The 26,655-nt window shown below is 37.6% G+C and overlaps 4 protein-coding genes and 1 pseudogene across 7 annotated transcripts; 4 read left to right on the forward strand and 1 right to left on the reverse strand.

Annotated features, from left to right (window-relative positions):
- Nucleotides 1-3,509: 3,509 nt before the first annotated feature.
- LOC122043385 (flavin-containing monooxygenase FMO GS-OX-like 8) lies at nt 3,510-5,831 on the forward strand. Of its 3 annotated transcripts, none has more exons than XM_042603969.1 (7): nt 3,510-4,117; nt 4,193-4,263; nt 4,387-4,545; nt 4,777-4,859; nt 4,929-5,061; nt 5,174-5,384; nt 5,556-5,698. In XM_042603969.1, exons 1-7 carry the CDS (start codon nt 3,544-3,546, stop codon nt 5,561-5,563), a joined length of 1,239 nt encoding a protein of 412 aa, XP_042459903.1. In that variant the 5' UTR covers nt 3,510-3,543; the 3' UTR covers nt 5,564-5,698. The 3 variants fall into 3 exon arrangements, with proteins under 3 accessions (XP_042459903.1, XP_042459904.1, XP_042459902.1); XM_042603968.1 differs by having other exon boundaries at nt 3,511-4,117; nt 5,174-5,350; nt 5,556-5,831; XM_042603970.1 differs by lacking the exon at nt 5,556-5,698 and having other exon boundaries at nt 5,188-5,400.
- Nucleotides 5,832-7,477: 1,646 nt separating this feature from the next.
- On the forward strand, nt 7,478-10,621 carry LOC122043384 (annotated as a pseudogene).
- Nucleotides 10,622-11,261: 640 nt separating this feature from the next.
- On the forward strand, nt 11,262-14,015 carry LOC122043388 (flavin-containing monooxygenase FMO GS-OX-like 9). Its single transcript, XM_042603974.1, has 7 exons — nt 11,262-12,425; nt 12,501-12,571; nt 12,674-12,832; nt 13,050-13,132; nt 13,202-13,337; nt 13,457-13,630; nt 13,819-14,015. The coding sequence occupies exons 1-7, from the start codon at nt 11,897-11,899 to the stop codon at nt 13,936-13,938; spliced, it is 1,272 nt and encodes a 423-aa protein (XP_042459908.1). The 5' UTR covers nt 11,262-11,896; the 3' UTR covers nt 13,939-14,015.
- A 1,115-nt stretch (nt 14,016-15,130) lies between these two features.
- LOC122043394 (mavicyanin-like) lies at nt 15,131-16,013 on the forward strand. The gene is made up of 2 exons (XM_042603981.1): nt 15,131-15,411; nt 15,509-16,013. The coding sequence occupies exons 1-2, from the start codon at nt 15,213-15,215 to the stop codon at nt 15,847-15,849; spliced, it is 540 nt and encodes a 179-aa protein (XP_042459915.1). The 5' UTR covers nt 15,131-15,212; the 3' UTR covers nt 15,850-16,013.
- A 1,083-nt stretch (nt 16,014-17,096) lies between these two features.
- LOC122043396 (CSC1-like protein HYP1) lies at nt 17,097-26,414 on the reverse strand. 2 transcript variants are annotated; one of them, XM_042603983.1, is made up of 11 exons: nt 26,026-26,414; nt 25,751-25,906; nt 24,416-24,479; nt 23,948-24,157; nt 23,028-23,216; nt 21,904-22,202; nt 20,420-20,696; nt 18,575-18,808; nt 18,232-18,270; nt 17,758-17,991; nt 17,097-17,444 (listed from the first exon to the last, which is right to left on the reverse strand). In XM_042603983.1, exons 1-11 carry the CDS (start codon nt 26,304-26,306, stop codon nt 17,295-17,297), a joined length of 2,133 nt encoding a protein of 710 aa, XP_042459917.1. In that variant the 5' UTR covers nt 26,307-26,414; the 3' UTR covers nt 17,097-17,294. The 2 variants fall into 2 exon arrangements, with proteins under 2 accessions (XP_042459917.1, XP_042459916.1); XM_042603982.1 differs by lacking the exon at nt 18,232-18,270 and having other exon boundaries at nt 18,536-18,808.
- Nucleotides 26,415-26,655: the final 241 nt, after the last annotated feature.

Raw genomic sequence — 26,655 nt, forward strand, 5'->3', positions numbered from 1 at the left:
TAATACAAGAAGTATCAGATTCTTCAGTAAGTCTAAACACTCAATTTATTGGCTCATGCTATTTTTCTTCTTTGGTTTTAAGTGGAGGTCTCATAATATACAAATGTAGCAACAGCGATCGGTACCATATAACATATACAACACTTAACATATTCACCATTGATGCTATAATCCAAATATTTAGAATTATTTTGTCTTCTACTAGTAGTAGGAATATGTATCATTATCTTCTACATGCCAATAAAGGAAAATTAACATAAGGGGTTACACACAAAATTATTAATTAAACTCATGCAAAAGTTCAGAAAATCAAATAAAATATTATGGAACCTAAACAAGATAGGATTATTAAACTCACGTATATTGGAAGAGATGATATCGCTAACATAATAAGTTTCTTAACAAAAAAACAAAACTCTCATGTATTGGAAAAATAACCACTAAAAAAATAAATATTAATCCTTAAATGCCCAGAAAACTCACTTAATTCAATCTCAATCCCACTAATCTTAAATCCATCCATTATGTATAAGATAAAATAAAAAAAATGTAATATTTAATTATAGTAGCATAAATTACTCACAAATAAGATAAGAAAAAAGGAAAAAAAAACCTAGTTGAGATTTTATTGAAGATGGATCTTGATGCAAGATATGAAGGAGATGAGAAAGAAAAATGAAAAGTTGAAGAAAAAATGGGTGCACCGAAAACAACAACTAATAAGACAAAATCTTGAATGGGGAAAGATTTTAATCCACTTAATTTAATATCAATCCCACAAATGTTGAAACCATACACCTTGTAAAGAAATTAATGGGGAGGTCCTGGGGAGCTACGAAGGAAGAAACGTAGAGGAACAACGACGGAAGGTCGCCACTCGCCAGAGAATGAAGGACGCATAGGAGCAGAGAAGGATGGTCGCCGAAAGCACTCGAAGATGACGAAGCATAGAGGAAGGCGACGTGGCGGGCTTATAAGCCTCGGGATTGGCCGACCGGAGTCATCCGATTTAGGTCACGAAAACCCAGGCAGAGATCGAGTCATTGAATTTGAACCGCCAAACGTCACATCACCAGCGGATATCCGCCTGTCAGGTCAAGCGTGTGGCCGCAGCGGACGGGCCATGTGGTGCTTCACCACAGGTCGACATTTAATGAAGACAATTAAAGAGGTATGGGGGCGCGCTCAGCCATCATTAACGAGGATTTGCATGGTCTCTTATAAATATGGCTGACGTTAGCCAGGATCGCGCTCGTCGAAGGCAACATGAGAAAAGGTTTTTTTCCAAGTATGAGCACCCGTCATGCGGATCAGCGTAAGAGACCAGCCCCATGGCCGACTGACGGATTGTACCGGGTCGATCAGAAGCTATGGGATGTCACTCGTCGATCGGGAGAAAAGTTTTTCAGAAAATTTTATCCAGTCAATCGAACTTACAGCCTCCTTCGACTAAACTTGAAGGAGAGGCATGTGATGCGGTGATAAGGAGAGTCCACCTTATGGAGGGTCGTTGCCATGAGGGAGGTCAAAGTCAAGGTGGTCAACGCCTAGATATTATCGGCCGGTCGGGCGATCAGGTCGCCCGACCGGGAGAAAGGGTGCCCAATCTGACACCACCTCTGGTCCGGCGATGCGTCGAGCAGCCGACGCTTAATAAGGTGTTGGACGCCAAGACATGACATCCTGGCAGAGCAGTTATCTCGCTCGGCCTGACAACAGGATCCAACCATAAAAAAGTCCCAGCCGAGCAGATGCAGCACAGGCAAAGTAGGGCTGGTCGAGCGGCCACCCCACTCGGTCGATCAACGATTATCACTCGACATTTTTTTGGGAGTTAATGTCGTTGACGGACAGTATAGTCAGACAGAAGATCATACGACGAAAGCTCTCACTATCACTTCAGAGATATGCTCGACTTGTTAAGGTACTGTGTCAGAGGCACTTTACTGACAAGTCTTTTCAGGAAAAACTTTGGGAAGCGTGCTCACCTTAGGAAGCGTGTGTGCGCTCTAGGAACTTTATATAAAGGGGGTTTCAAGCATCGACTAAGGTACGCAACGCAAGACACTACTTGTTCTACAGTGCTTGTTCTTGTTGCTCCATTTTTCTACATTGTCGGTGACTGACTTGAGCGTCGGAGGACCAACACCGGGGACCCCTTCCCTGGCTCGGCACTGACGTCATCTGTCTTGCAGGGTGGAGCAGAGTCTACAGGCGGTCAGCAGGAGCACCACATCCCCAGCTTTCCATCTCATCGACTTTCGAACAGAATCACGAACTAAAAAAACAAACAACGAAACCCTCACCTTTTTAATCCCACCTCAAAAATAATCCCTTTTCGCCGCTAGCCGCCCTTCTTCCCATATCTTTATTCCTTTTTTTATTTACGATGTTAAATAACCAACAACATCATGGCTAAAGGCAATGTTCAAAATAATGCCTAATCTGTCACATCATTAGATATATTGAAATCTAGTGGTCTCTTCAAAATCTATTGAACCAATTTGTTTTACACAAGCGAACAAGGATCCAAATTGGTGTAGTGTAATGGCTAGAGAATTTGATGCACTTCTTCGCAATAGAACATGTAGCCTAGTTTTGCACACTCCCTCCATGAATATTGTGATCTCTAAATGGATATTCCGTCTTTAGCATCAAGCTGATGGTTCTCTTGAACGGCACAAAACTTGACTTGTAGCCAAAGGATTTAGTCAACAACCAGGTATTGACTTTAATGATATTTTTAGCCCAATCATCAAAATTACATCTGTAATACTATTATTATCAATAGTTGTTAGTTCTAATTGACTTATATGATTTCAAATATGTTTTTCGATGATCATCTTGAGGAAACTGTATTTATGGAAAATCACCTAGGTTCATTCATCTATAATTTTCATCTCATGTTTGTCAACTCAAAAAGTCCTTATATGGTCTTTGACGAACTCTTCGTATATGGTTTCAATCGATTATCTAATTGATTACAAGTTTAAGGATTTTCTAAATTAAAAACGGACTCGTCTCTATTCTATAAATATATGATATTTTTTCTTATTTACATAAATGACATCTTAATAACAACCTAGCCTCTATATATATATATATATATATATATATATATATATATATATATATATAAAAGAAGTTTTTTTTATTATCTTCTCTCTCATCTAGTTATCTTAACAGCCATCACTCCAAAATCCACATCGAAGGCACTTCATCATCGACAAATGCGTCTGCTATAATATTCCCTTTGAAGACGATTGTCTACGATGCCGGTAGCCTTGTCTCCATAGTGAAGCATACCAAGGCCCCTTGGGCATATGTTTGGAGGGAAGTTCACATTCCCCTGATCTCTAGAACTGTTATTAATTCTATCGAATAACTCAAATGTATGCTCTTGTAATTTCCCTCTTTAATTCTCTCTATATATTTAAAAACTCTAGACCCTTCAGAATTATTTGTTTAAGGGCCGTGCAGCTCGAGTTGCTTTTAATGGAATAAAAAAGTTTACAGATCAGGCGGAATCCATCCACCACATGCATGCGACAAAATGAAGTACATCTGCTTCGTCATCAGAGTAGACGATCGGTGCCCATGGCTTTTGACTCATTGCAATCGTCTAAGCACGTCTGCGTCGTCGGCGCTGGCCCCTCTGGTCTCGTCTCCGCCCGTGAGCTCCTCAAGGAAGGCCACTCCGTCGTCGTGCTGGAGCAGAACCACGACCTCGGCGGCCAGTGGCTCTACCAAGATGCCGACGCCACTGCCACCGTCCACAGCAGCGTCTTCGCCTCCTTGCGCATCAACGCGCCCAGAATGTACATGGAGTTTTCCGACTTCATGTTCACTCCCGTCGAAGGAAGAGACACCAGGAACTACCCCGGCCACCGAGAGCTCTTCCTCTACCTCAAAGACTTCGCCCGGTGTTTCGAGTTAACAGAGTTCATCAGGTTCAACACAGAAGTAATCCATGTCGGCTTGGCGACGCCCACTCAGAAATGGATTGTGAGATCAAGGGACAGGAGAACTGATGACGGTCAGTTCATGGAAGAGATCTTTGATGCGGTTGTCGTCGCCACTGGGCATTACTCACTGCCCTGGCTTCCAAAAATCAAGGGTAAAGTATGATCACTAAGCTCTTTACGTGATTTCGCCACTCTGTTGTTACCTTCTCTTCTTCTGTGCTCCTCAGGAATGGAGGAGTGGAAAAGGAAGCAGCTTCACAGCCATGTCTACAGAGTCCCAGAGCCATTCCAAGATGAGGTTGTTCTTCGATCTATTGCAGAGAAATAGTTAATTCAGCAGAGGATTGAGAATAATCTCCTTTTTCTTTTAACACATTTCTCCTCTGAAATTGAATTCATAACTTGTTTGTAAATTTTGTAGGTGGTGGTGGTCGTTGGTGGTTCAATCAGTGGACCAGAGATTGCTCTGGAGCTTGTTCATGTAGCCAAAGAAGTTCACATAAGTACCAAAAACGTCGAAATCCCTGAGAAACTAGTGAAGCCTGTGGCTAAGTATGCACATCTGCACTGGCACCAAGAGGTAATTGTAGGAGTTGGGAAGAAATTGTTGTCTTGATAACTTGAAGACATTGATAATTAGCCCAAAAAAATAAAATAGAAAGATGGTATTATTTTAAGTGAAATTTGAAAAAAAAAAAAAATCAGACCAAATTGAATAAAGATAATCTATCACCTTTAACAGCAATGTATGAATCATATCAGCTGTGATTTTGTTTCAGATTTGTGAATGACTGCGCTGCATATGTTGCAGATTGAGTTGATTTGTGAAGACGGAACTGTTGTATTTGCTGATGGTTCAAGTGTGGTTGCTGATACTATTCTCTACTGTACTGGGTAATTAAGATCAACACTTTGATTCGGAATTTGATAGGAATTGTTGCATAACTTCTCTTTTGATTGTAGGTATTCATATTCATTTCCATTCCTGGACACCAAAGGAATCATCCATGTGGATGAGAAAAAAATTGGACCTTTGTATGAATACACATTTGCTCCTCTTTCTCCATCCCTTTCTTTCGTTGGGATTCCAAACATGGTAACATTTTTGCTCCAAAGTTAATCCATCAAAAGATTATTGTGTCTGAAGTTGTTCTTCTTTCTGTATCTGTGCCATTTACAAATGTTATATTAACTAATCAATGCTGCAGTTTGCCACCTTTAGATTTTTGGAGTCGCAAGCGAGACGGATAGCTCAGGTTCTCTCTGGGAAGAGGAAGCTGCCGTCGGCAGACAATATGATGAAGGCAATTGAAGAAGTCCAGCGCCTTAAAGAGCTCGAGGAACCACCAAAAAATGTCATACAAGTAATTGCTGAATTATTGGAGGTAATGGCTTCCTTACAAGTTTCACACAACTCAGGTGAGACTGAAAACCTGACAGGGACCAAAAAAGTTACAAGAACTAGCAAAACAAACGTTTTGAAAAATGAAATTTGCAACTGATAGGCAATAGCTTGAATTTTGGTAATGTTCTTGTGTTCTCCAATCACTATACAATTTTCTTGAATTTATTTTCTTTTCTTTTTGATAGTATTATGATAGGTATGGAGATCAATGTGATTTTCCACACTTGGAGGATTGGAGAAAAGAGAACATCCTGCATCAATTGGAAAATGGCATTAACAATTTTGAAACATTCAGGGATGAATAGCAAGGATAGGAATTTGCTTCAAGTGATTCTTCTTGCAAATTTGAAAACTCAATCAGCCATCTCTATGAGTTTTTCTTCTACTTTGTTATTTACATTTGTCATTGATCAATGAAGTGAGAATAAAAATATAGATAATGATGCTTTTGATTCCTTAAATATTTATTATTAGGTTATAACACACACACAAGAATATTATCCTGCACATCCTTAGCAGAGTGACCATGGGCGACATTCGACGTGGGTGTTTAACGTGGTCAAAATTTATTTATTTTTTAAAATTTCTCTCTCATCTGTAGCAACTTCTCTCTTTCCTATTAAATTAAAATAAAATTATGTCTTTTCTCTACTTTGATTATATACAATAATCATTGTAATGTTTATTTTTAAAAAATAGTATCACCTTGGTGCTTATTTTACTGTTATTTAAATACCAACATCCAACACTACCTTAGTAAAACCAACATCCAACATCAAGGTGATACTGATTTTTACTAAGATGGTACTAGTTTGTAAAAACTATAATCACCTTGGTACTGGATGCTGGTTTTTACAAACCAGCACAAAGGTGGATAGTGTTGATTTGATAGTGTCAGCACCAACGTGGTGTTGATTTCTACAAACCAACACCAAGGTGGTGCTTGATGCTGGTTTTAGGTTATAGGGCGCGGTTTTTACAAACCCTTGGTGTTGGTTTTTACATCTTTATAAAAATCAGCACCACCTTAGTGCTAGTTTTTAAATGCCAACACTAAGGTGGTGCCAACACCACCTTTGTACTGGTTTGTAGAAATCAATGTGCTACTAGAGATGGTTTTTACAAATTAGTTTTCCAACACCAAGGTCGTGTTAGGTGCTGATTTTTAAATACTAGTAATACCTTGGTGTTGATTTTTAAAATAACATCAAGGTTTTAAAAATCAACATAGAGTTATTGTATGTAGATGAGAGAGATATTTTTTTAAAAAAAATAATTTTTGACCATGGTAAATGCCCACATTGGAAGTCATCTATGGTCGCTCACGTAAGAATCTGCAGACTATCGGTTTTCTCTTGGTACATTGTTGTTTATTAAAAAAATTTTGAGTTGGTTTCCGCATACATATGGATGGGCATGGACATCTAGTATTATATTTAAAAAAAAAATCTTTAGTCTAAATATTAAACAATAGGTGTTCATGAGTGACTCATTAGCATAACAAAATTATATACTTACTCCTGTTAATTTCACTTCTATATGTGATCAGTGAATTCTTTTCCTTCGTTGCATTTAGATGTGTCTATCAAACTAATCCCACCACATCTTACTATTTAAATATTAATAATTAATTTTGGTGATCGTCGAAATTAAATTATGTTAATTTTTAATTTTTTTCATACAAAAATAAATTTAAGTCCTATTAATAATTTTTAAGTTAATTTTTATATAAAAAATATGTATCGTCCATGAACAGATAAGTTGCTCTAAATATATTAGGACCGGAAAATTTTAGAAAGTATAAGTAACATATGTTTTTATCAGTTTAATATCTAATATAAAAAATTAAATTAATTTTTTTTTACAAGAGAGCCTATGTTACAATATACTATTATAATTTTCGAGCATCACTTTTAATTTTATGTATTTTTATTAAATCTAATTTTAGATTTGGAATTTTAATTTATATGTATTTATATGTATTTTAAATTTATTCAATAAGCCAATTCGAGTTAGGAGGTCGATCGTTGGATCACTTTGAGTATCTGTCTCGCCAAGTAGATATAAAAGGGCATCGACTTCCTCAGGTCCTCTTATTCCTCCCCTCCCGCTGCCCCCTTCAACGCCACGTCTTCCTCTGCTGCAATCACGACCTCGCCTGTGTCGGCGCCCTCCCGACGGCTTCCCCTTTTCCGCCGCCTGGGAGGAGTTCGCGAGGAGCGGTGGTTCGAGGGGGAGGGGTACGAGGCGAAGCACGTGCAAGGCAGGCTGTGGGACGGCGACACGGGCGTCCGGTTTTGCACTGACGCTGGGCCGACCATTCAATCCTATGGAGTACCTCGCGGATCGGCAAGTCAGTTGCTCAATTTTGAGTTCTGTGTTCAAAACTGCAAACTGACGTAACAAAATTTACTCTCTTTTTTTCCCTCCATTGTTACATATGATTCTTCCCGTCTGATTTGAATTTGCTTCTCACACTTGATCAGGGAAGTCCCTGATGCTCACAAAAAGCTCCTTTCAGAATTGGTTTAGGGTTCACGAGGAGGTATTATGACTGTAATTAACTTGTTAGATCCCGAAGGGAGGATTAATTCCATGCAAATTGATAGCAGTTGATGCTGGATTACAGAAAACAAAACCTGTGAAAGAAGTCAGCTCACTTTTATCAAATTTTATCTAGTCAAATGCAAGTAAATTGCTATGGTTCTTATTAGCTGTTGTCTTCCTTTTGCTGCTATATCGCTAGTTCTTGTTCCCAGCTTTATTCAATTCTTGTGTCACAGCTTCAGTGCCGATAAAAATGGTTTTCCAGAAGATATATGAGATGCCAATTCGTGTGTCATCTTTGTTTTATCTGTTTACTTAAAGTTAATTAATTTATGTTAATATTTATAGTGGAACCAAAAGTCTAGTGGAAATCACATGCATGCGACAAATTAAAGCACGTCTGCTTCGTCACCAGATCAGACAATCGATGTCCATGGCTTTCGACACGTTGAATTCGTCCAAGCACGTCTGCGTCGTTGGCGCTGGGGCCTCCGGCCTCGTCTCCGCCCGTGAGCTCCTCAGCGAAGGCCACTCCGTCGTCGTGCTGGAGCAGAACCACGACCTCGGCGGCCAGTGGCTCTACCAAGACGTCTCTGCCGCCGCCGCCGCCGCCGACGCCGCAGTCCACAGCAGCGTCTACACCTCCTTGCGCCTCAACGCGCCGAGAACTTCCATGGAGTTCACCGATTTCATGTTCACTCCCGTCGAAGGAAGAGACACCAGGAACTTCCCCGGCCACCGCGAGCTCTTCCTCTTCCTCAAAGACTTCGCGCGGTGTTTCGGGTTGACCGAGCTCATCAGGCTCAACACGGAAGTAGTCCACGTCGGCATGGCGGCAGAAACTGGCAAATGGATTGTGAGATCAAGGGACAGGAGAACTGATGAGGGTGAGTCCGTGGAAGAGATCTTCGATGCGGTTGTCATCGCCGCCGGCCATTTCTCCCTGCCCAGGCTTCCAAAAATCAGGGGTAAAGTATGATCACTAAGCTCTTTACGTGATTTCGCCACTCTGTTACCTTCTCTTCTTCTGTGCTCCTCAGGAATGGAGGAGTGGAAGAGGAAGCAGCTTCACTGCCATGTCTACAGAGTCCCAGATCCATTCCAAGATGAGGTTGTTCTTTGATCTATTGCAGCCACAGAGAAATAGTTAAAACAACAGAGGATTAAGAATAATCCCCTTTTTTTATAAACACATTTCTCCTCTGAAATTGAATTCATTACTTGTTTGTAAATTTTTGCAGGTGGTGGTGGTCGTTGGTGGAGCAATCAGTGGACCAGAGATTGCTCTAGAGCTTGTTCATGTAGCCAAGGAAGTCTATATAAGTACTAGAAACGTCGAAATCCCTGAGAAACTAGTGAAGCCTGTGGCCAAGTATGCACATCTGCACTGGCGCCAAATGGTAACTGTTGAAGTTCTGTTGATATTATTGCCTTCGATCGATACCATGAAGACAATGATAATTAGTAAGGATAACCCTATTTCCTGATATTATTTGGTCTGATCGATACTAAGAAATCAGACCAAATTGAGTAAGGATAAACTTCAACAAGTAATGGTATGAATCATATCAGTTGTAGCCCCGGGCCAATGACGTAATGATTATGCCCTCCAATGAATATGTTTCAGATTTTTGAATGACTGCATTACATATGTTGCAGATCGATTTGCTTTGTGAAGACGGAACTGTTGTGTTTGCTGATGGTTCAAGTGTAGTTGCCGATACTATTCTCTACTGTACTGGGTAACTAAGATCAACACTTGATTTTGAATTCCATAGGAATTGTTGCCTAACTTCTCTTTTGATTGTAGCTATTCATATTCATTCCCATTTCTGGATACCAAAGGAATCATTAATGTGGATGAGAACAGAATTGGACCTTTGTATGAACACACATTTCCTCCTTCCCTTGCGCCGTTTCTTTCGTTCGTTGGGATTCCAAACAAGGTGACATTTTTGCTCCAAAGTTGATCAGTCAAAAGATCATTTTGTGTTTGAAGTTGATGCTCTTTGATACTGTATCTTTGCCAATTATAAATGTTATATTAACTAATTAATGCTGCAGTTCATCATCTTTCGATTTTTTGAGTCACAAGCGAGATGGATAGCTCAGGTGCTCTCTGGGAAGAGGAAGCTGCCGTCGGCGGATGAGATGATGAAGGCAATCGAAGAAGTCGAGCGGTATCAAGAGCTTGAGGAACCAAAAAATTTCATACAAGTAGTTGCTGAAATATTGGAGGTAATGGCTTCCTTATAAATTTCAAACAACTCGTAGGTGGTGAACCTAAAAACCAGATAGGGATCAAATTAAAAGTTACAAGAACTACCCAAACAACAGTTTTGAAAAAGGAAATTTGCAAATGATAAGCATTAGTTTGATTGTCGGTAATGTTCGTCTTGTGTTCTTCATTCATTATATAGTTTTCTTGATTTTGTTTTCTTTTCTTGTGATAGTATTATGATAGGTACGGAGATCATTGTGATTTTCCACACATAGAAGATTGGAGAAAAGATATCGTACTGAAGTACTTGGAAAATTCTTTAAACAATTTTGAAACATTCAGGGATGAATGACAAGGATGGTAATTTGCTTCAAGTGATTCTTCTTGCAAAGTTGATACCCAATTAGCCATCTCTGTAAATATTTCTCGTACCTTTGGTATTTAGGTAGTCATTGATCAATAAAGTGAGAATAAAACAATAAATAATGATGCCTTTTGATTCCTTATGCATTTATTATTGGGATATATTTTTTTTTTGATATCCATATTTTTTAAAAAAAATGTTAATAACAACATTAATTATCTTCTGTAAAAGGATAATTTTATCAAAAATATTAATAAAATTAGGATGGTAAACAAGTAAGTCGGACAAAATTATATATATTTAAACTTATTTAATAAAGTAATTGAACTAAATCAAGTCTAAAATAAATTAAATTATTAAAATGATGGTTTAAATTTATTTTTTTAAAATGAGGTTTAGGTCAGTTTGATTTCAATTTGGTTGTTTAGATGGTGTGAACTCTCAGTTTATTTTATTATTTAAAATTTTTATATTTTAAACTTGTATATATAATATAAAATTATTTGTTTGTTTTGAAATTGTTTTTAGTTATTTAATACTTTGATTTGACTTTTATTAATTAATATGATTTAAGATATAATATTTAAAGATTTTATTTTAAATTTTTTAAATATATTTATTTAATATGATATAATTTTAAATGGATTATGAAACTCGTGAATAATAAATATTAATGTTAAAAGAAATGTGAGTCAGTTAATTCTGATTTACAGCCCTCAATAAAATGTATCTCTCACCAGGTTCACAAAAACGGCATCGGCTTACTTCCTCATATCCCTCCCCTCCCGCTATCTCCCCTTCCGCGCCAAATCTACCTCTCCGGCAATCATGACCTCGCCTTCGTCGCCGCCCTTCCGACGGCTCCCCCTTTGTCGCCACCTGGAGCGGGAGCGGTGGTTCGAGGGGGAGGGGTACGAGGCGATGCACGTTCCAGGCAGGCGGTGGAGCGACGACATGGGCGTAGCTCACGAATCGGCTGGTCGATTGCTCGATTTTGGGTTCCAAGATCAAAATTGCACTTGGCAAGCTGATACAACAAAATCTGCCCTTTGAATCTACTCTCTTTTTTTCCCTCCGTTGTTGCATATAATTCTTCCAGTCTGATTTGAACTAGTATCACAGACTTGATCAGGGCAGTCCCTGATCCTCGCAAAAATCTGCTCTTTCAGAATTGGTTTGGGTTCACGAGGAGGCATTATATATAACTGTGATTCAAGTGAATTATTTGTTGAAGGAGCGTGCATCTCGAGTTGCTATTTGTTAATTAATATAATTAAAAAAAAGTTTATAGAACAAGGGGAAATCAGGGCCCATAATCCATTCACCACATGCATGCTACAGGCTACGGCCTACAAATTAGAGCATTGCTTCCTCAACGGAGCAGACAATAATCGATGGCCATGGCTGTCGAGACATTGCAGTCGTCCAAGCACGTCTGCGTCGTCGGCGCTGGGGCCTCCGGCCTCGTCTCGGCCCGTGAGCTCCTCAGGGAGGGGCATTCTGTTGTCGTGCTGGAGCAGAACCACGACCTCGGCGGCCAGTGGCTCTACCAAGACGTCGGCGCCGGCGTCGCCACAGTGCACAGCAGCGTCTACGCCTCCTTGCGCCTCAACTCGCCCAGAGCCTCTATGGAGTTCACCGATTTCATGTTCACTCCCGTCGAAGGAAGAGACACCAGAGACTTCCCCGGCCACCGCGAGCTCTTCCTCTACCTCAAAGACTTCGCCCGGTGTTTCGGGTTGACCGAGCTCATCAGGCTCAACACGGAAGTAGTCCACGTCGGCATGGCGGCAGAAACTGGCAAATGGATTGTGAGATCAAGGGACAGGAGAACTGATGAGGGTGAGTTGGTGGAAGAGATCTTTGATGCGGTTGTCATCGCCACCGGCCATTTCTCCCTGCCCAGGCTTCCAAAAATCAGGGGTAAAGTATGATCACTAAGCTCTTTACCTGATTTCGCCACTCTGTCGTTACCTTCTCTTCTTCTGTGCTCCTCAGGAATGGAGGAGTGGAAGAGGAAGCAGCTTCACTGCCATGCCTACAGAATCCCAGATCCATTCCAAGATGAGGTTGTTCTTTGATCTATTGCAGAGGATTGAGAATAATCCCTTTTTTTATAAACACATTTCTCCTCTGAAATTGAATTCATTACTTGTTTGTAAATTTTGCAGGTGGTGGTGGTCGTTGGTGGTGCAATCAGTGGACCAGAGATTGCTCTGGAGCTTGTTCATGTAGCCAAGGAAGTCCATATAAGTACTAAACAAGTCGAAATCCCTGAGAAACTAGTGATGCCTGTGGCCAAGTATGCACATCTGCTCTGGCACCAAGAGGTAATTGTAGGAGTTCAGTAGATATTGTTGTCTTCGATCGATAGCATGAAGACAATGACAATTAGTACAAACAATGAATACATAGATGATATTATATTAAGGGAAATCTGACCAAATCGAATGATGTTAATCTAGTTCCTTCAACAATAATGGCATGAATCATATCAGCTGTGATTTGGTCTCAGATTTTTAAATGACTGCACTACACATGTTGCAGATTGAGTTGCTTTGTGAAGATGGAACTGTTGTATTTGCTGATGGTTCAAGTGTAGTCGCCGATACGATTCTCTACTGTACTGGGTAATTAAGATCAACACTTGATTCGAAAATCCAATACGAATTGTCGTGCAAGTTCTCTTTTGATTGTAGGTATTCATATTCATTTCCATTCCTGGACACCAAAGGAGTCATCCATGTGGATGAGAAAAGAATTGGACCTTTGTATGAACACACATTTCCTCCCTCCCTTGCGCCGTCCCTTTCTTTTGTTGGGATTCCAAACAAGGTGATACTTTTGATCCAAAGTTAATCTGTCAAAAGATCATTTTGTGTATTGAAGTTGATGTTCTTTTATACTGTATATGTGCCATTTACAGATGTTATATTAACTAATTAATGCTGCAGTTTATCATCTTTCGATTTTTTGAGTCACAAGCGAGATGGATAGCTCAGGTGCTCTCTGGAAAGAGGAAGCTGCCGTCGGCAGATGAGATGATGAAGGCAATTGAAGAAGTCGAGCACCCTCAAGAGCTTGAAGAACCAAAAAGTATCATACAAATAATTGCTGAAATATTGGAGGTAATGGCTTCCTTTCAAGTTTCAAACTACTCATAGGGTGAAACTAAGTTACAAGAACTACCAAACAAAAAATTTGAAAAATGAAATTTGCAAATGGTAAGCATTGAGTTTGATTATTGGTAATGTTCTTCTCGTGTTCTTCAATCATTATACAGTTTTATTGATTTTGTTTTCTTTTCTTGTGATAGTATTATGATAGATACGGCGATCATTGTGATTTTCCACACTTGGAAGATTGGAGAAAAGAGATCATAATGAAGTGCGTGGAAAATTGTTTAAACAATTGTGAAACATTCAGGGATGAATAGCAAGGATGGTAATTTGTTTCGAGTGGTTCTTCTTGATCACTGATCTGAGAATAAAAAATAGAAAGTATTTATAACTAGGCTATTCTTTATGTGGTATTTATGCTTTTTCATTTTATTTTTTTACTCGATTATTTATATATATTTATATTTCATCTTTTTGAACATAATATAACACTCACGTCAAGGTTAACTATTCCACTTAGACATGTCTATCAAACTAATCCCATAAAAACTATTGTTATCTCAACTCTTTTTAAATGGATGGATGACCTAAGAATTTGGATTGATGAGTCGTTCAATGTAAGCACTTTCTAATTTATCTTAATAGTCGGTGAAAGTTTCTGTAGAATTGAATCGATCCCTTAAAAAAAATTACATCAAACTTTCTTCAATCATGCACATGTTTCATCTTTAATTTTGCAAAATACAATGGCATGGTTGGTAAGTGTCATAATAATAATAATAATAATAATGCCATAAAATTCAAAGAATTAGATTGGGGTGTCATAATATAGCTATATTGTACATTAATACATTAGGTAGGTAGGTGCCACAATTCAATGATAGTAGATAGTATAGCTCAATAATAATACATGTATTGGTGTAGACAAGTGCCACAATTCAATACGTGAAATCAAACTTCACTCCCCCTCATGGTATACATATAAAGTTACGTTTGCTATTGGATCAATGAGCAAAATCTCGATTAAATTGAAATAATCGATCGAATTAGAAAGTTCAATTCAAAATTTTAGTTTGGTTTTAAAAAAAAAAATCTCGATCCCAAATCCTATCGAGATCACCACGAAAGGCCCCCTCTATGAGATTTGGGTTTCAAATTGCCCTATCGGAAAACAACAAAGACACAAGAGAGAGCGAGAGAAGCATCTAGTCATGTGACTCCCCTTTGCCACTGCCACTGTCCAAAGCAGCAGCTCCTGCAAGAGCCATGTGATGGATGTTGCCCCGTTGCTCCTCCTCAAACCCTATCACACAGCCACTCACTCACTCACTGTGTGATGGACTATATGTTTGAAAGATATATACTTTACCTTTATGGATTTTTATGGATTGATCTCGTCGATATAGATATTTGTTGAAATAGATTGTGAGGTGATTCACTTTTTTTACTGCAAAGATTAAAAAATAAATATAAAAAAATCCATCTTGTCTCCTTTCGCTTTTAATTCCCCTTTTTCTCTTCTCCTCTCTTCTCCATTGCTCTCACTCAGACTACACACAGAATAGCTAGCAGTGAGCAGAGTGAGTGAGACATGGCCAAGATCTGCAAACTAACAGCCACAGCAGCAGCAGCAGCTCCTTTGGGTCTCTTGCTTTTCCTATGCCATCAGCTCCCCTGCATTGACGCGTTCAACCGCTTCACGGTCGGCGACGAGAAGGGCTGGATCCCCAACGTCAACTACACCGTCTGGGAGAAGAAGCACCGCCCCTTCCACGTCGGCGACTGGCTCGGTATCCTCCTCATCCTCGCCGTCGTCGTTTTGTTTTGTTTCAAATTAATGAATGCTTAATTTGGTCGGTCGGTCGGTCGGTTGGTCGGTGTTTGTAGTGTTTTACTATCAGCCGAAATCGGCGGACATTGTGCGAGTGGACGAGGACTCGTACGACAAGTGCGACGCGTCGAACCCGATCTCCAACTACAGCAAGGGCCGGAGCTACGCCTTCGAGCTCAACCACACCGGACGATACTACTTCATCTGTAGCTACGGCTACTGCTACCAGGGAATGAAGCTCAGCATCAACGTCGAGCCCCTCTCGCCGCCTGCCTCCCCTTCCTCCTCCAAGAAATCCTCCGCCTCCTCCTCCTCCGCCGCTGTTGCCGCCGCTTCTCCTCTCCCGGCGGCGATCGCCGTCTCGCTGCTCCTGAAGCTGCTGCTCCGGCTGCTGTAGCTGAAATTGATCGGCGATATTGCGTGTATGCAATTGTTGATTTGTTATTGTGATGTTGTGTGGATCTTGATGGATTTTGGGATTTCCAACTGTTTTGTTAGATTTTATTTTGGTGTGACCGTGACGAGAGTTAAATTGTTGCAGTAAATCCCTGCTTTGCTTTACTTTACTTTGCCTTAAATAATTAATTAATTATATCTATAAATATATATCCTGTGTTCTTTGTACTGTGTGTCAGAGAAGACAGCCTGGTGCAGTTGCCAGGTGATATGGAGCTGTCTGCCTGTAGGCCCCGCGAGATTAGACCGGTTGGAATATGGGAAAATTTACATGCAGTCCCCATTGATAAATAAATCTTTGTATGTAGTTTTTATCCATGAAAATTTTTATTTTCATTCCCCAGTCAAATATATTTATCTAATTGTCCATGATATTTTTAGATATAAAAACTTTAAAAATCAGTATAAATCCTCTTAAATTCAGTATATTAAATTAGAATCTAGTATATTTTCTATCAAATTGAGTACACTTCTTTTTTCACCTCAAAATATACTCAATTTTAATTTAATGTACCGAATTTAATAAGAATTATACTCATTTTTAAACTATTGTACCGAAAAATATGAGGATTAATTTCGATAGAAAATATACTAGATCCTAATATAGAATACTAGATTATAGTGTAAAGTGTTGAATTTAACAAGAATTATATTTATTTTTAGATTTTTTATACCTAAAAAATAAGAGGGATAATTTTGATAGAAAATATATTCGATTTTTAATATAAAGTACTGACTTTAAGAAGAATTATACTCGTTTTTGAACTTTTTATACTCAATTTTGGACTTTTTGTACCTAAAAAATCTGAGGAACAATTTAGGTATCAATATTTGCATGAGGGAATTGAAACAAGTAATACTTTACATACAGGGAGTGAAAACAAAATTTTTTAAACATGAAGATTGTATGCAAAGTCCAAAATCGTCAAGAATGTTTTAAAAATAATAATAATAATCAAAATACGTCTTAGTAATTACTTTTTTCTATTTATTAGTGTCGGTGAGCTTTTTATTTTTATTATGATTAAAAGGACATTTCTACTAAATTAGTTATAAAATTTTCAATAGAAATCCATTCTTTTATAAAATTGCATTTTAATATTCTAGAACTTTTTTAAAAAAATATATATTATTAATATTCTTTTGTTCATATATCTTGGACTAAACTCCTCTGTCTAGAACCAAATATAATCTAAAGGCACAACTTATTGACAATCAAAAATATGTTTACAAGAACACGATGATTATACATAATGGCAATCAGCCATGAACAGCAGGATTGTTTAGTACAATAATTGCCAAATGGAAAACATATATAAACACCATGACAGCCTACATTCCGAATAGCAATGAGAAGCCGGGATCCTATTTTGTTCTTGAACTTTTTCACGAGAGTAAGGGAGAAGTATGTTCACCATCCGAGCTCAAATGATGAATAGGCATCCATGCTGGATCGCGGTATGCAGTCACAAGCTCGTCCAAGAACTCAGCCATTGCTGGCTCGCTCAGATCTTCTCTGTCTCTTTTTATCAAAGTCTAGAAGCAATAACAAGAGACCCGACAAACTAAGTATGTTTTTCTCAGTTAAAGAAGTTGCTAGGAAGGGAAAGTACTTTAACGGAAACAAAAATCGAACCATGTGAGGCACTATTGTCCATCGACTAACACCAATACAATTTACCAAGAAAAAAATGGCCACTGTTAAGGGTGAAACAAATTTAAATGTGAAGATATCTGCTTCACTCTTCAATTATTGAGTCGGAACATTATTTATGTAAATTTTATAGCCTGAACTAGAACAAGAGCATACATAGAAAAAAGCAATAGATCTCGCGAAATATGAACATACCTCGGCCGAGAATTTGCGGAAAACAGGAAGGAATCGCTTTCGGCAATAGTCATTAAACAAGAGGGTAAGCACTGGAAGAGGCACAATTAGGATTGCAGCAACGGGTAGCTTTTTCACTCCAAATATACCAACTGCAATGATATGCATCAGTACTAGAGAGAAGATGGTAGAATTATGCACCACAGGCCAAAACCTGCCGCCTGTGTCATACTTGGGTTGGTAAACATCTAACAGCTGCAAGAAATTACGACTCCAGAAATCAATCAAAATATTCATTCATCAATTTAAACGAAGTAATATGGATTGGCATTTATCATAAGAGTAACCATTGTTGATGTTGGCTGACCACCTCTAAGTGACAACTATGGTTTTATCATGGTGTGGATTGGTACACAGAACTAAATATAACAAAAAAAATGGTAGATGAAACATTATATTAAGAGAAAGCTTGGACATATAGTATGCGCCATTAACCTGATTCCTGTAGATAATGTAACCGATGCAGAAGAAAACCAAGATAAATGGCAGTATCATTGGAGCTAAAAGAAAGTAAGTGAGCCCAAGAAGCACAAATAATAGAATCCTTGGTATTTCACTGTAATATGGACTTGCATTTATCACAAGAGTAACCATTGTTGATGTTGGCTGACCACCTCTAAGTGACAACTATGGTTTTATCATGGTGTGGATTGGTACACAGAACTAAATATAACAAAAAAAATGGTAGATGAAACATTATATTAAGAGAAAGCTTGGACATATAGTATGCGCCATTAACCTGATTCCTGTAGATAATGTAACCGATGCAGAAGAAAACCAAGATAAATGGCAGTATCATTGGAGCTAAAAGAAAGTAAGTGAGCCCAAGAAGCACAAATAATAGAATCCTTGGTATTTCACTGTAGTATGGGATAGATGGTATTTCAAATTTGTCATCTTTTCTCCTGCAACAGTGCCTTGAAATGAAATCACTGATAAGAGGGATTGTACGATTGAGTTTCCAAGATAAACTAGTCCATGATGTTACCACATAAGCAATGAAAAATGAAGCCTGGAAAACAAGTAAATAATTTAGTAAGTTTCATTGTTAGCTAAATTCTCTTGATGCAACTTATACTAATGTCAAACTGCAATTAGTAAAAATTAAATCGTTGTCATCGAATGGTAGGATAACTTGTTAACGTGTTGAGTATTCGGTCAAAACCAAACCGACTAAACCGAATAGACTGAAAACCAAACAAACAAAAAATTTTTGAACCAACCAAACCGAGTGAATTTTTCTACAAAAAGCAAATCGACCGAACCGATAAAATATCGATTTATTTATTTTTTGACTGAATTAACCAAATTTTTAAAACATTATTTGGTTTTAACTAAAAAAATCAAGATTTTATTTAATTAATTATATTTTAAAATAAAAATAATTAAATTAATTTTCTCATTCGGTTTACAAAATTTAAAACCAAAACCGAATAAAATTAACCAAAAACTGAACCGATTTTTTTTTTTAAAAAAAAAAGAAAATCGAATTTCAAAATTCGATTGGTTTAGTTCGATTAATTCGGTTTTACTAAATTTTTGCTCACCCTTACTTCTTGTGCCTATCTACATAATCCATGCCTACAAATTTATCTTAAAATTTTCTTCTCTATCATACTAACTTCGTACATGTTTTCTAACAGCCCAACACTTAGCCGAAGGGGTATATAAATGATGATCATGTAGAAGCTTCTCTCATTTCAACCATCCATTGTTTATATCTTCATCAATGTTGGTTTGATCACATAGAAGCTTCTCTTGTTTTAACCATCCATTTTTGTCTTAACAAAGTTTGTCTTGACAATTCAAGCTTCAAAGTTTTATTGTATTTGTACCCTCACCTATTATCATTTATTGGCAAATAACATACACCAATGTCGTTTATCTTGAACATGGCAAATAAGTTCATCCAGCACTAATGTAAAGAAAAGAAACTAAATCAATGGCTAATACTTGATGTAAACCTAATAATTATAGAAATTTTAATTATTATACATTATCATACATGTCTTTTTATCACATTGTTAAAAGTACTATATATTTTAATCTTTGAAATACCTAAATAGTTGTTTAGAACTCTATCTAAAATTTTTCTACGTTAACAATTTTCTTATAGAATAGACAGTGGCGGATCTAGGGGCGAGCGGGGGTGTGCTTGAGCAGCTCCTTGCTCCCAAAAAATTCCACAAGTATGTTACAGTCCAAGAGGCAGCGAGAAGGAAAATAAGTTCCAGCTCCCTTCTATGAGCACCCTCTTCCTTTTTTGTTTGGATCCGCCACTGAGAATAGATACCAATATAGCATCTATAGGTGATCTTCCGGTCATAAAACTAAATTAGTTTTCTAGTTCCATCTATTATTCTTTCACTAACTCCTTTCCAAATTTTTGGTTGGAATTAATTTGCAATTCTAGAAATTTATGTTACATAGATTAAGTTATCCAACAATCATAGTATATTAGTTTGGTGGAAATCAGTCTAGATCTATATGACACTACTATGAATTTATGATATCAGAATGACAATTATGGTAATTATTTTAGAAACAAATGTGAACCTTCTAACCAATGTAAAAAAGCATCACTACAAAATGGATGTTTTCAAGACAAGTGTAATGTTTTTACCTGTGCAGGCACCGCAACAGCTAACCTTGAAGGAATAGTTTTTGGATCAAATAAAAACTCTATTTCACTTGTAACTGATCCGGTGAGCACATTTGCAAAAAATAGGAACCATATTGTAAACAAAAGCATTTTTTTGCATGCACTTTTCTCAATCTGACTAACGGCAACATATCCTTGCATTGCAGAGAAAAGCTTCACTATAGGTGGTACAAGAGCTGCCACCAAGTGAAGAATTAGGCTCGGTAGATAACCTGTTACAACCTGACTGATGACAGTTCTGCAAGTATACAATTTCCACATATATTAATATTCAAAGAAAAAAATAGACAGTTTCAATTTATAATATGGCTCAATCGACCAGAAAGCAGCAGTAACAGTTGATTAGTACTCCCTTTCAGTTTAACTGTATGATATACCCATCTAAAAGGTGTTACTATGTTACTTGGGAGAAATAAGCTTCATAAGGATTATTTAGTTAGCAACCCATAGATTAACAGTCTTCCGCTAGTAAAATGAGAAACGATAAAGGGACAGAGGATGCCTAATGTAAACATCTGAGAAAGGTATGTTATCTTAACTATGCAAATCTATCAGATAGTTAAGCCATATCAATAAACAAACAGTTAAAGGAAACTGAATCCTCAGCTTTACATCCAAGCCCCACAGAAAAAGCTCTCAGAATGTCCCACAAGTTTTAATGAAATCAGAATTAAACAAGGGGTTGAAGCTTGAATGGGATTAATCATGCAATTGGGTGATTCCTTGTCCCTCCACTATCTTTTATTGGGGTCAGGCATCCTACAGTTGCAGAGGCTCTGAAAGAAAGAAAATCCTAACTAATGGGCATTGGAGACTCGTCACGACTTACCTTCAAATAATTTGGATAAACACTTTCTAGGTGCCCGATTGATTAAATTAAGTTAATCAGAAGCCTCATCATGGGTTTCAATACTACAGGAGCATGTAAGATGGAGAATTAAGACATCTTGGTTTCTACACAAGAAGCATGTAGTGGTGAGAAATCAAGTCAAACCCTTTTCAGTTTTGGTCATTGGCAGGACCAGAATGATCTCAAGCTAACTTGTAAGGACCCTCATGGTCATTCATGAGTAATCCATGCATTTGCCATTGGAGTATTATAATCAATCATATCAGCATCACCAAATAAAGGAATTTTCATGAACCATAGTGAGCCTCAATCCACAAGGCATAGGATGTTAGAGGAGATAACTGGTGGGCATGGACAGAAGTATCAAGACAGATCTAGGACATATTTGTAATTATTGGATCCATATGGGATCACTCTTTCAACAAATCAGAGTGGGATTAAATTGCATGCCTAGAAATCCAAGAAACAGTATTAGGGCAAGCATAAGGATAGATACGCCATTAACTTTTCTCACTAGAAGGAAGAACATATATAGGCAAACACAGAATCCAATAATAGCACTATAATGAAAGAATGATTAGCTAACATTACTTACATTTTCAATATCTTCCCCAAAAAAGGAAACAAAGCCTCCAATTCCTCCAAGTAAGTTAAACTTTGAACAAAAGCAACCACTAAAAGGAACAAAATTACTAATAGAACTGATGCCACAAAGACGATCAACTTGGAAATCCATCTTTGCATGAACGATGTAGAGAAAAAGGGCCAGTATACATCACGAGGCTCAGGAGCCCATTCTGTCACCCATTCAGTGGGATTGACAGATTGTTGGATGTGAAGAGCCTTAGCTGCACCATATCGAGATTTGAAGGAAACAAAAGCAGCAGGGACTTCCTAAATTTTTATTTTTAAAGAAAATCAAGTTAGAACAGAATGAAATAAGCAAAAAGTTTCACTTGAAGATATTTGGACAGAATGTATAATTGAATAAAGTCTCCATTTCTGTTAGGTCATATAAATGAAAAAAAAAAAAAAAGGCTTAAAGGGCATCAATCAAGCATTTTCTGCATGCCAGTTCAATCAATAAGCTTCCGTTAAAAGGATACACAGAGGAAGACTCACCATGAACACACAAAATTTTAACTAGATGTTAGTAAATATTTTGCATGGGTCACCACAGAGTAAGGTTCTGATTTAGTTAGAAGCAACTCATGCAGCATGATTTGTATTTGTAGATCAAAGCCCCATCTTTGTTGATGAAAATGGATATACTCTATCCATATAAGTCCAATGAAAATTACTTATTGGTAGTGGTCAGTACCAGCTGCACTGCTGGACTGAAGAGTAATCTTGATGTTTTCTATTCTGGGTAAAAGGGAAGAGTGGGTCTCTATACTGCTTGCAATACCAGCATAATACCAATACAACAAAGTGTAAAGATTGGTATGAGAACAGTATTTAAAACCTTGCATGGAACATCTCCGAGCTGGCAGTAAAACTTAATGTGTAAACTATATGAAATGAAAGTAAAACAACCTAAGAAGACTCAAGGAATAGCATTATTCAAATTAACCTGAGGAGAAAGACAAACATGCAATAGAAAATGTAGTAACACAAGGGTGGGTTTAGCAAATTAAACAAACACTTGTTAACCCTGCTTTAAAATGTGATTACAATAATCATACGGGTGCATTGATATTCAGTAGAGAAGTGCTGTACCTCTCTCCGTGAGTCTGACTGCACTAATCTGACATTCTGTTCTATATCTTCCAATTTCTTGGAATAATCACGCACAAGATCAACACGTTTTCCAAACATCCCAAAGAAGCCACTATGATTTTGATTTTGTGAGGAACTGGAAGTTGATTTCAGGTGGGTGAGTTTCCTATAAACCTTCTCAGCATCTGTCTGCAAAGCAATTTGTACAATGTCATTACACTAGAAATATGAATAGTAGAGCTAAAGATAAGAAAATGAAACAAAAGGTGCAGATCATAATCAAAAGTCGTTACAGAAGGAGAATCTAAAATGTATTCTAACAGTGCACAGTGATTTTGGCAGTCTTACATCATCAAGCGCATCCTTGCACGAAATAAAATTAAATGAATGGGCTTCAGCAGTTTTCGGACTATCATAACACTACCAATGAACATTTTTCGAGTTCTAGCATTGTTTAGAACTAAAAATTCCATGTATTGGTGGGTCAGAAATTGAAGGCATCATTGGCTATGTGCTCCCTTAAGTTTTATTTAGCTTTCATGCAAATATTATATTTAGTTTCATTGTGATCATGCCCTATTCTACATTCCTAGTTAATATAATATGTTGGATTAGATGGTAATGGAGTTATTAGCCAAGTGGGTGAGCCTCACATTAGACTTTTATCATGAATCTATAAATTCTCATGTAATTATCACAATAATGATGCAATGCATTGTTCCTTTTCCCCTACTTCTACAAATGACCAAGTATTGTGAACTTCTCTTTGTGATGAGCTCCCATGATAAGAATTACAAACTACTAAAAAATTGAACAGTCTTCATTATACAATTCTGTAACATATTTAACAGAGTATCTTAGAGGGGTAAAAAAATTAACCCATTGATATCAATCAAATTTTTAACTTTTTTTTTCCTTACTATGAGACCTTGAAGCTTGCTTGTTCGGCAAACCACACTATGGGACAAGTAGTCTGATGGATGATACTCTGTAAAAAATGCTTCAACAGTGTCACTTAAAGAATTCCCAGCATGCAAAGGAATATCACGAACAAGGACAGTAAAATGTTGTGGCTGTGGTTTTGAAGCATTAAAGTAAGCAATCCTCTTCTCTGCTATATATTTATACTCCTGCAGGAGAAAACAAAAGAGTACTGCACATGAGTATTTAAAGAAGGTTAACCCTTTACCAAGTAGCATAAACATAAATATGAAGAACCTATCGACCACAGTTCCACCTTTAATCCATCATCTATCTATATATAGATAGATAGATTGATATAGATATACATAGATAGATACATACATATATGTAATGGAGTTATCAGGAAAAATAACTTTCATAAGTGAAAAGGGTATGTCAAGCAATTCAGTGAAAGCAACACTTACAGCATACAGAAGGTAACACATAACACCTGTTATTATGTATGCAGCAGAAAAATGACACCATAACCTGCCAACAAATTCTTAACTTTAACAAACATGGCCTCACCAAATAATGAGAACAATACAAATGCTTCATATTGAGCCATCCAAAAAAAAAAAAGATAAAAGTTAAAACCCATGGGAGTTTGCTGAAGAATTTTAAGATCTGAATGGCAAGCCGGTTTCAAGTTTCAACAAACATTAAGAATAAAAATTAATAATTTAGCCAGATAAAGTTGTCATGTAAAACGATACCATTATCTAAGATTTACCTGAGTTAAACATAGAATCACAGAATAGAGTCACTTGGAATGTTGAAAAATTGACAGATGTGCATAAATAGTACATTTTTCCACAATAAAGGGTAAAAGAAATTAAGTATACTTTTTCACTCTATGACAAATGCATTATCAAGTACATGTGTATATTATGTGGTAAATCTTACCAGGAAACACAAAGTAAAGACAAGAAAAACTTACAATTGATAAACACAGTCCAATTTAGAATAAGTGCAAAAACATTTGTTACTTACATAATATAATCAAATTCATTATTTGGAGGGGTTTTCTTGTTCAACATTTGAAACATCTAACAAATGTGAGCATACACTGCTAGCTTATCATTACCTATTGAGTTGCACACCAGCTAAAATTCATTGTCTCAAAGCATCATGCTTGACATAATCAATTACAATGGAGTAGACTATAGATATTTTACATGGCTTAGCAGGTACCATTTATCCACAAAATTCATCATAATAGACAGATTATTACTAGAAAGTAAAGAAGACAAACACTGAATCCAGTGATCAAAACATTTTTTGTAAATGATAGCATTTAAATGTGCTACTACTATCAAGATAATAACAATAAACTGACCCATAATATTTCGGATTTTTTTTAGTGTAAAGTATCCTTAGTCGAAAGCTCATAACTTGGTGCTTTCCCCTTTAGGCTAATCAACTATTCAATCACGGAGGCCCTAGCTTTAACCTAATAATCTTTGGACCTTCATTTTCCGTTCACATGCATCTAAATAGCATGCATCTTTCAAAGTTCAGCACCCTATCGAATGGAGAGGATCCTAACTGAAGCTTCTCATGAAGCTCATTTCCACCAACCATGCCGGTCTATCCACTGGAGTGCTTATTCATCCTAGGATAAAGTTATCTCACTATTCCCATAGGAATTTGTATCTTTGTACTTCTGCATAATGATTCTGCTCTTGAGTAGAAGAAATGTAACCCAAATGTACAGCAAGAGAGAATCGAAAGAAAATTGTTATGTAAAAAGAGCTTACCAATTAGAGCCATCTTTCACATTTGAGATAGTGAACAAATCAAGAGACTTGTTGGGAAGATCAGAAAAGTCGATATTCCGAAGGTGATCGCCCAAGTAATTAACAGGAAGGAGAACGAATATTCCTATGATTGCAGCAAGAGAAAAAACCCTCAAGCTGCACCAAATTCAAAAAAACAATAATTCAATAGAATTAAAACGAACCAACATGCCCCAAAATACACCAAAATACGATTCTGATGCAATATGAGAAGAAATTAATAAGAAAAAATGAACCTGAACACGAATATGCGACTGAAGACGACTCCATCGAGGCCGCACGAGTTGTAGAGGTCTTCCTCGGTGGGCTGCCATGCCCTACGCACCCAGCCGGCAGAAGGCAGCAAGGTTTCGATGCTGAACCGGCCGCGGAGTCGGGCGCGGCCCTCTGCCACGAGCCGCGGGGCGTAGACTTTGACGTTGCAAGACTGCTTCCGGAGCACAGAGTAGAGGGCGAAGAAGAGGACGCTGAGGCCAAAATTGATCCCCACCGACGTCAGAAGAGCCGAGACGATCATCTCAAACCTCAACAGCAGATCTCGGACTCCTGCTCTTCCGCTCAACTCTCATCACAAGGCACAGCACGACGCCGATGCTCCGCGGAGGCCCTAGGAGCGCACGACTTAATTCACGAGAAGGACCGATCTGCTGACGTGGCCAGTTACTACAAGACGAAGGAGGTAGTACGTGGGGCGCGCAGATATTGCAACATGGCTCCTCAAAGTTTCACCGTCGGTATAATACCCGTATTTATCACGTCAAAATATCAAACCGACAAATTTTAAAATTAGTCAACAGAAAAATAGTAACAAAATATTTTATAAAATATTATTCTTATTTTTATAATTAAAAAATTGTCCACATCGA

This window comes from Zingiber officinale, chromosome 2A (genome assembly GCF_018446385.1).
Source record: "Zingiber officinale cultivar Zhangliang chromosome 2A, Zo_v1.1, whole genome shotgun sequence".
NCBI classification, from domain to species: domain Eukaryota; kingdom Viridiplantae; phylum Streptophyta; class Magnoliopsida; order Zingiberales; family Zingiberaceae; genus Zingiber; species Zingiber officinale.

Coding starts and splice junctions, on each gene's coding strand:
- LOC122043394 (XM_042603981.1), top strand. CDS start 15,213: ATGGCCAAGATCTGCAAACTAACAGCCACAGCAGCAGCAGCAGCTCCT. Junction 15,412..15,508: donor CCACGTCGGCGACTGGCTCG/GTATCCTCCTCA, acceptor CGGTGTTTGTAG/TGTTTTACTATCAGCCGAAA.
- LOC122043396 (XM_042603983.1), bottom strand. CDS start 26,306: ATGATCGTCTCGGCTCTTCTGACGTCGGTGGGGATCAATTTTGGCCTC. Junction 24,480..25,750: donor GTGAAAGATGGCTCTAATTG/GTAAGCTCTTTT, acceptor ATTTGTTGGCAG/GTTATGGTGTCATTTTTCTG. Junction 22,203..23,027: donor AGTCAGACTCACGGAGAGAG/GTACAGCACTTC, acceptor ATAAAAATTTAG/GAAGTCCCTGCTGCTTTTGT.
- LOC122043385 (XM_042603968.1), top strand. CDS start 3,544: ATGCGACAAAATGAAGTACATCTGCTTCGTCATCAGAGTAGACGATCG. Junction 4,860..4,928: donor ACTATTCTCTACTGTACTGG/GTAATTAAGATC, acceptor TTTTGATTGTAG/GTATTCATATTCATTTCCAT. Junction 5,062..5,173: donor TCGTTGGGATTCCAAACATG/GTAACATTTTTG, acceptor TCAATGCTGCAG/TTTGCCACCTTTAGATTTTT.
- LOC122043388 (XM_042603974.1), top strand. CDS start 11,897: ATGGCCATGGCTGTCGAGACATTGCAGTCGTCCAAGCACGTCTGCGTC. Junction 12,426..12,500: donor CAGGCTTCCAAAAATCAGGG/GTAAAGTATGAT, acceptor TGTGCTCCTCAG/GAATGGAGGAGTGGAAGAGG. Junction 13,338..13,456: donor TTGTTGGGATTCCAAACAAG/GTGATACTTTTG, acceptor TTAATGCTGCAG/TTTATCATCTTTCGATTTTT.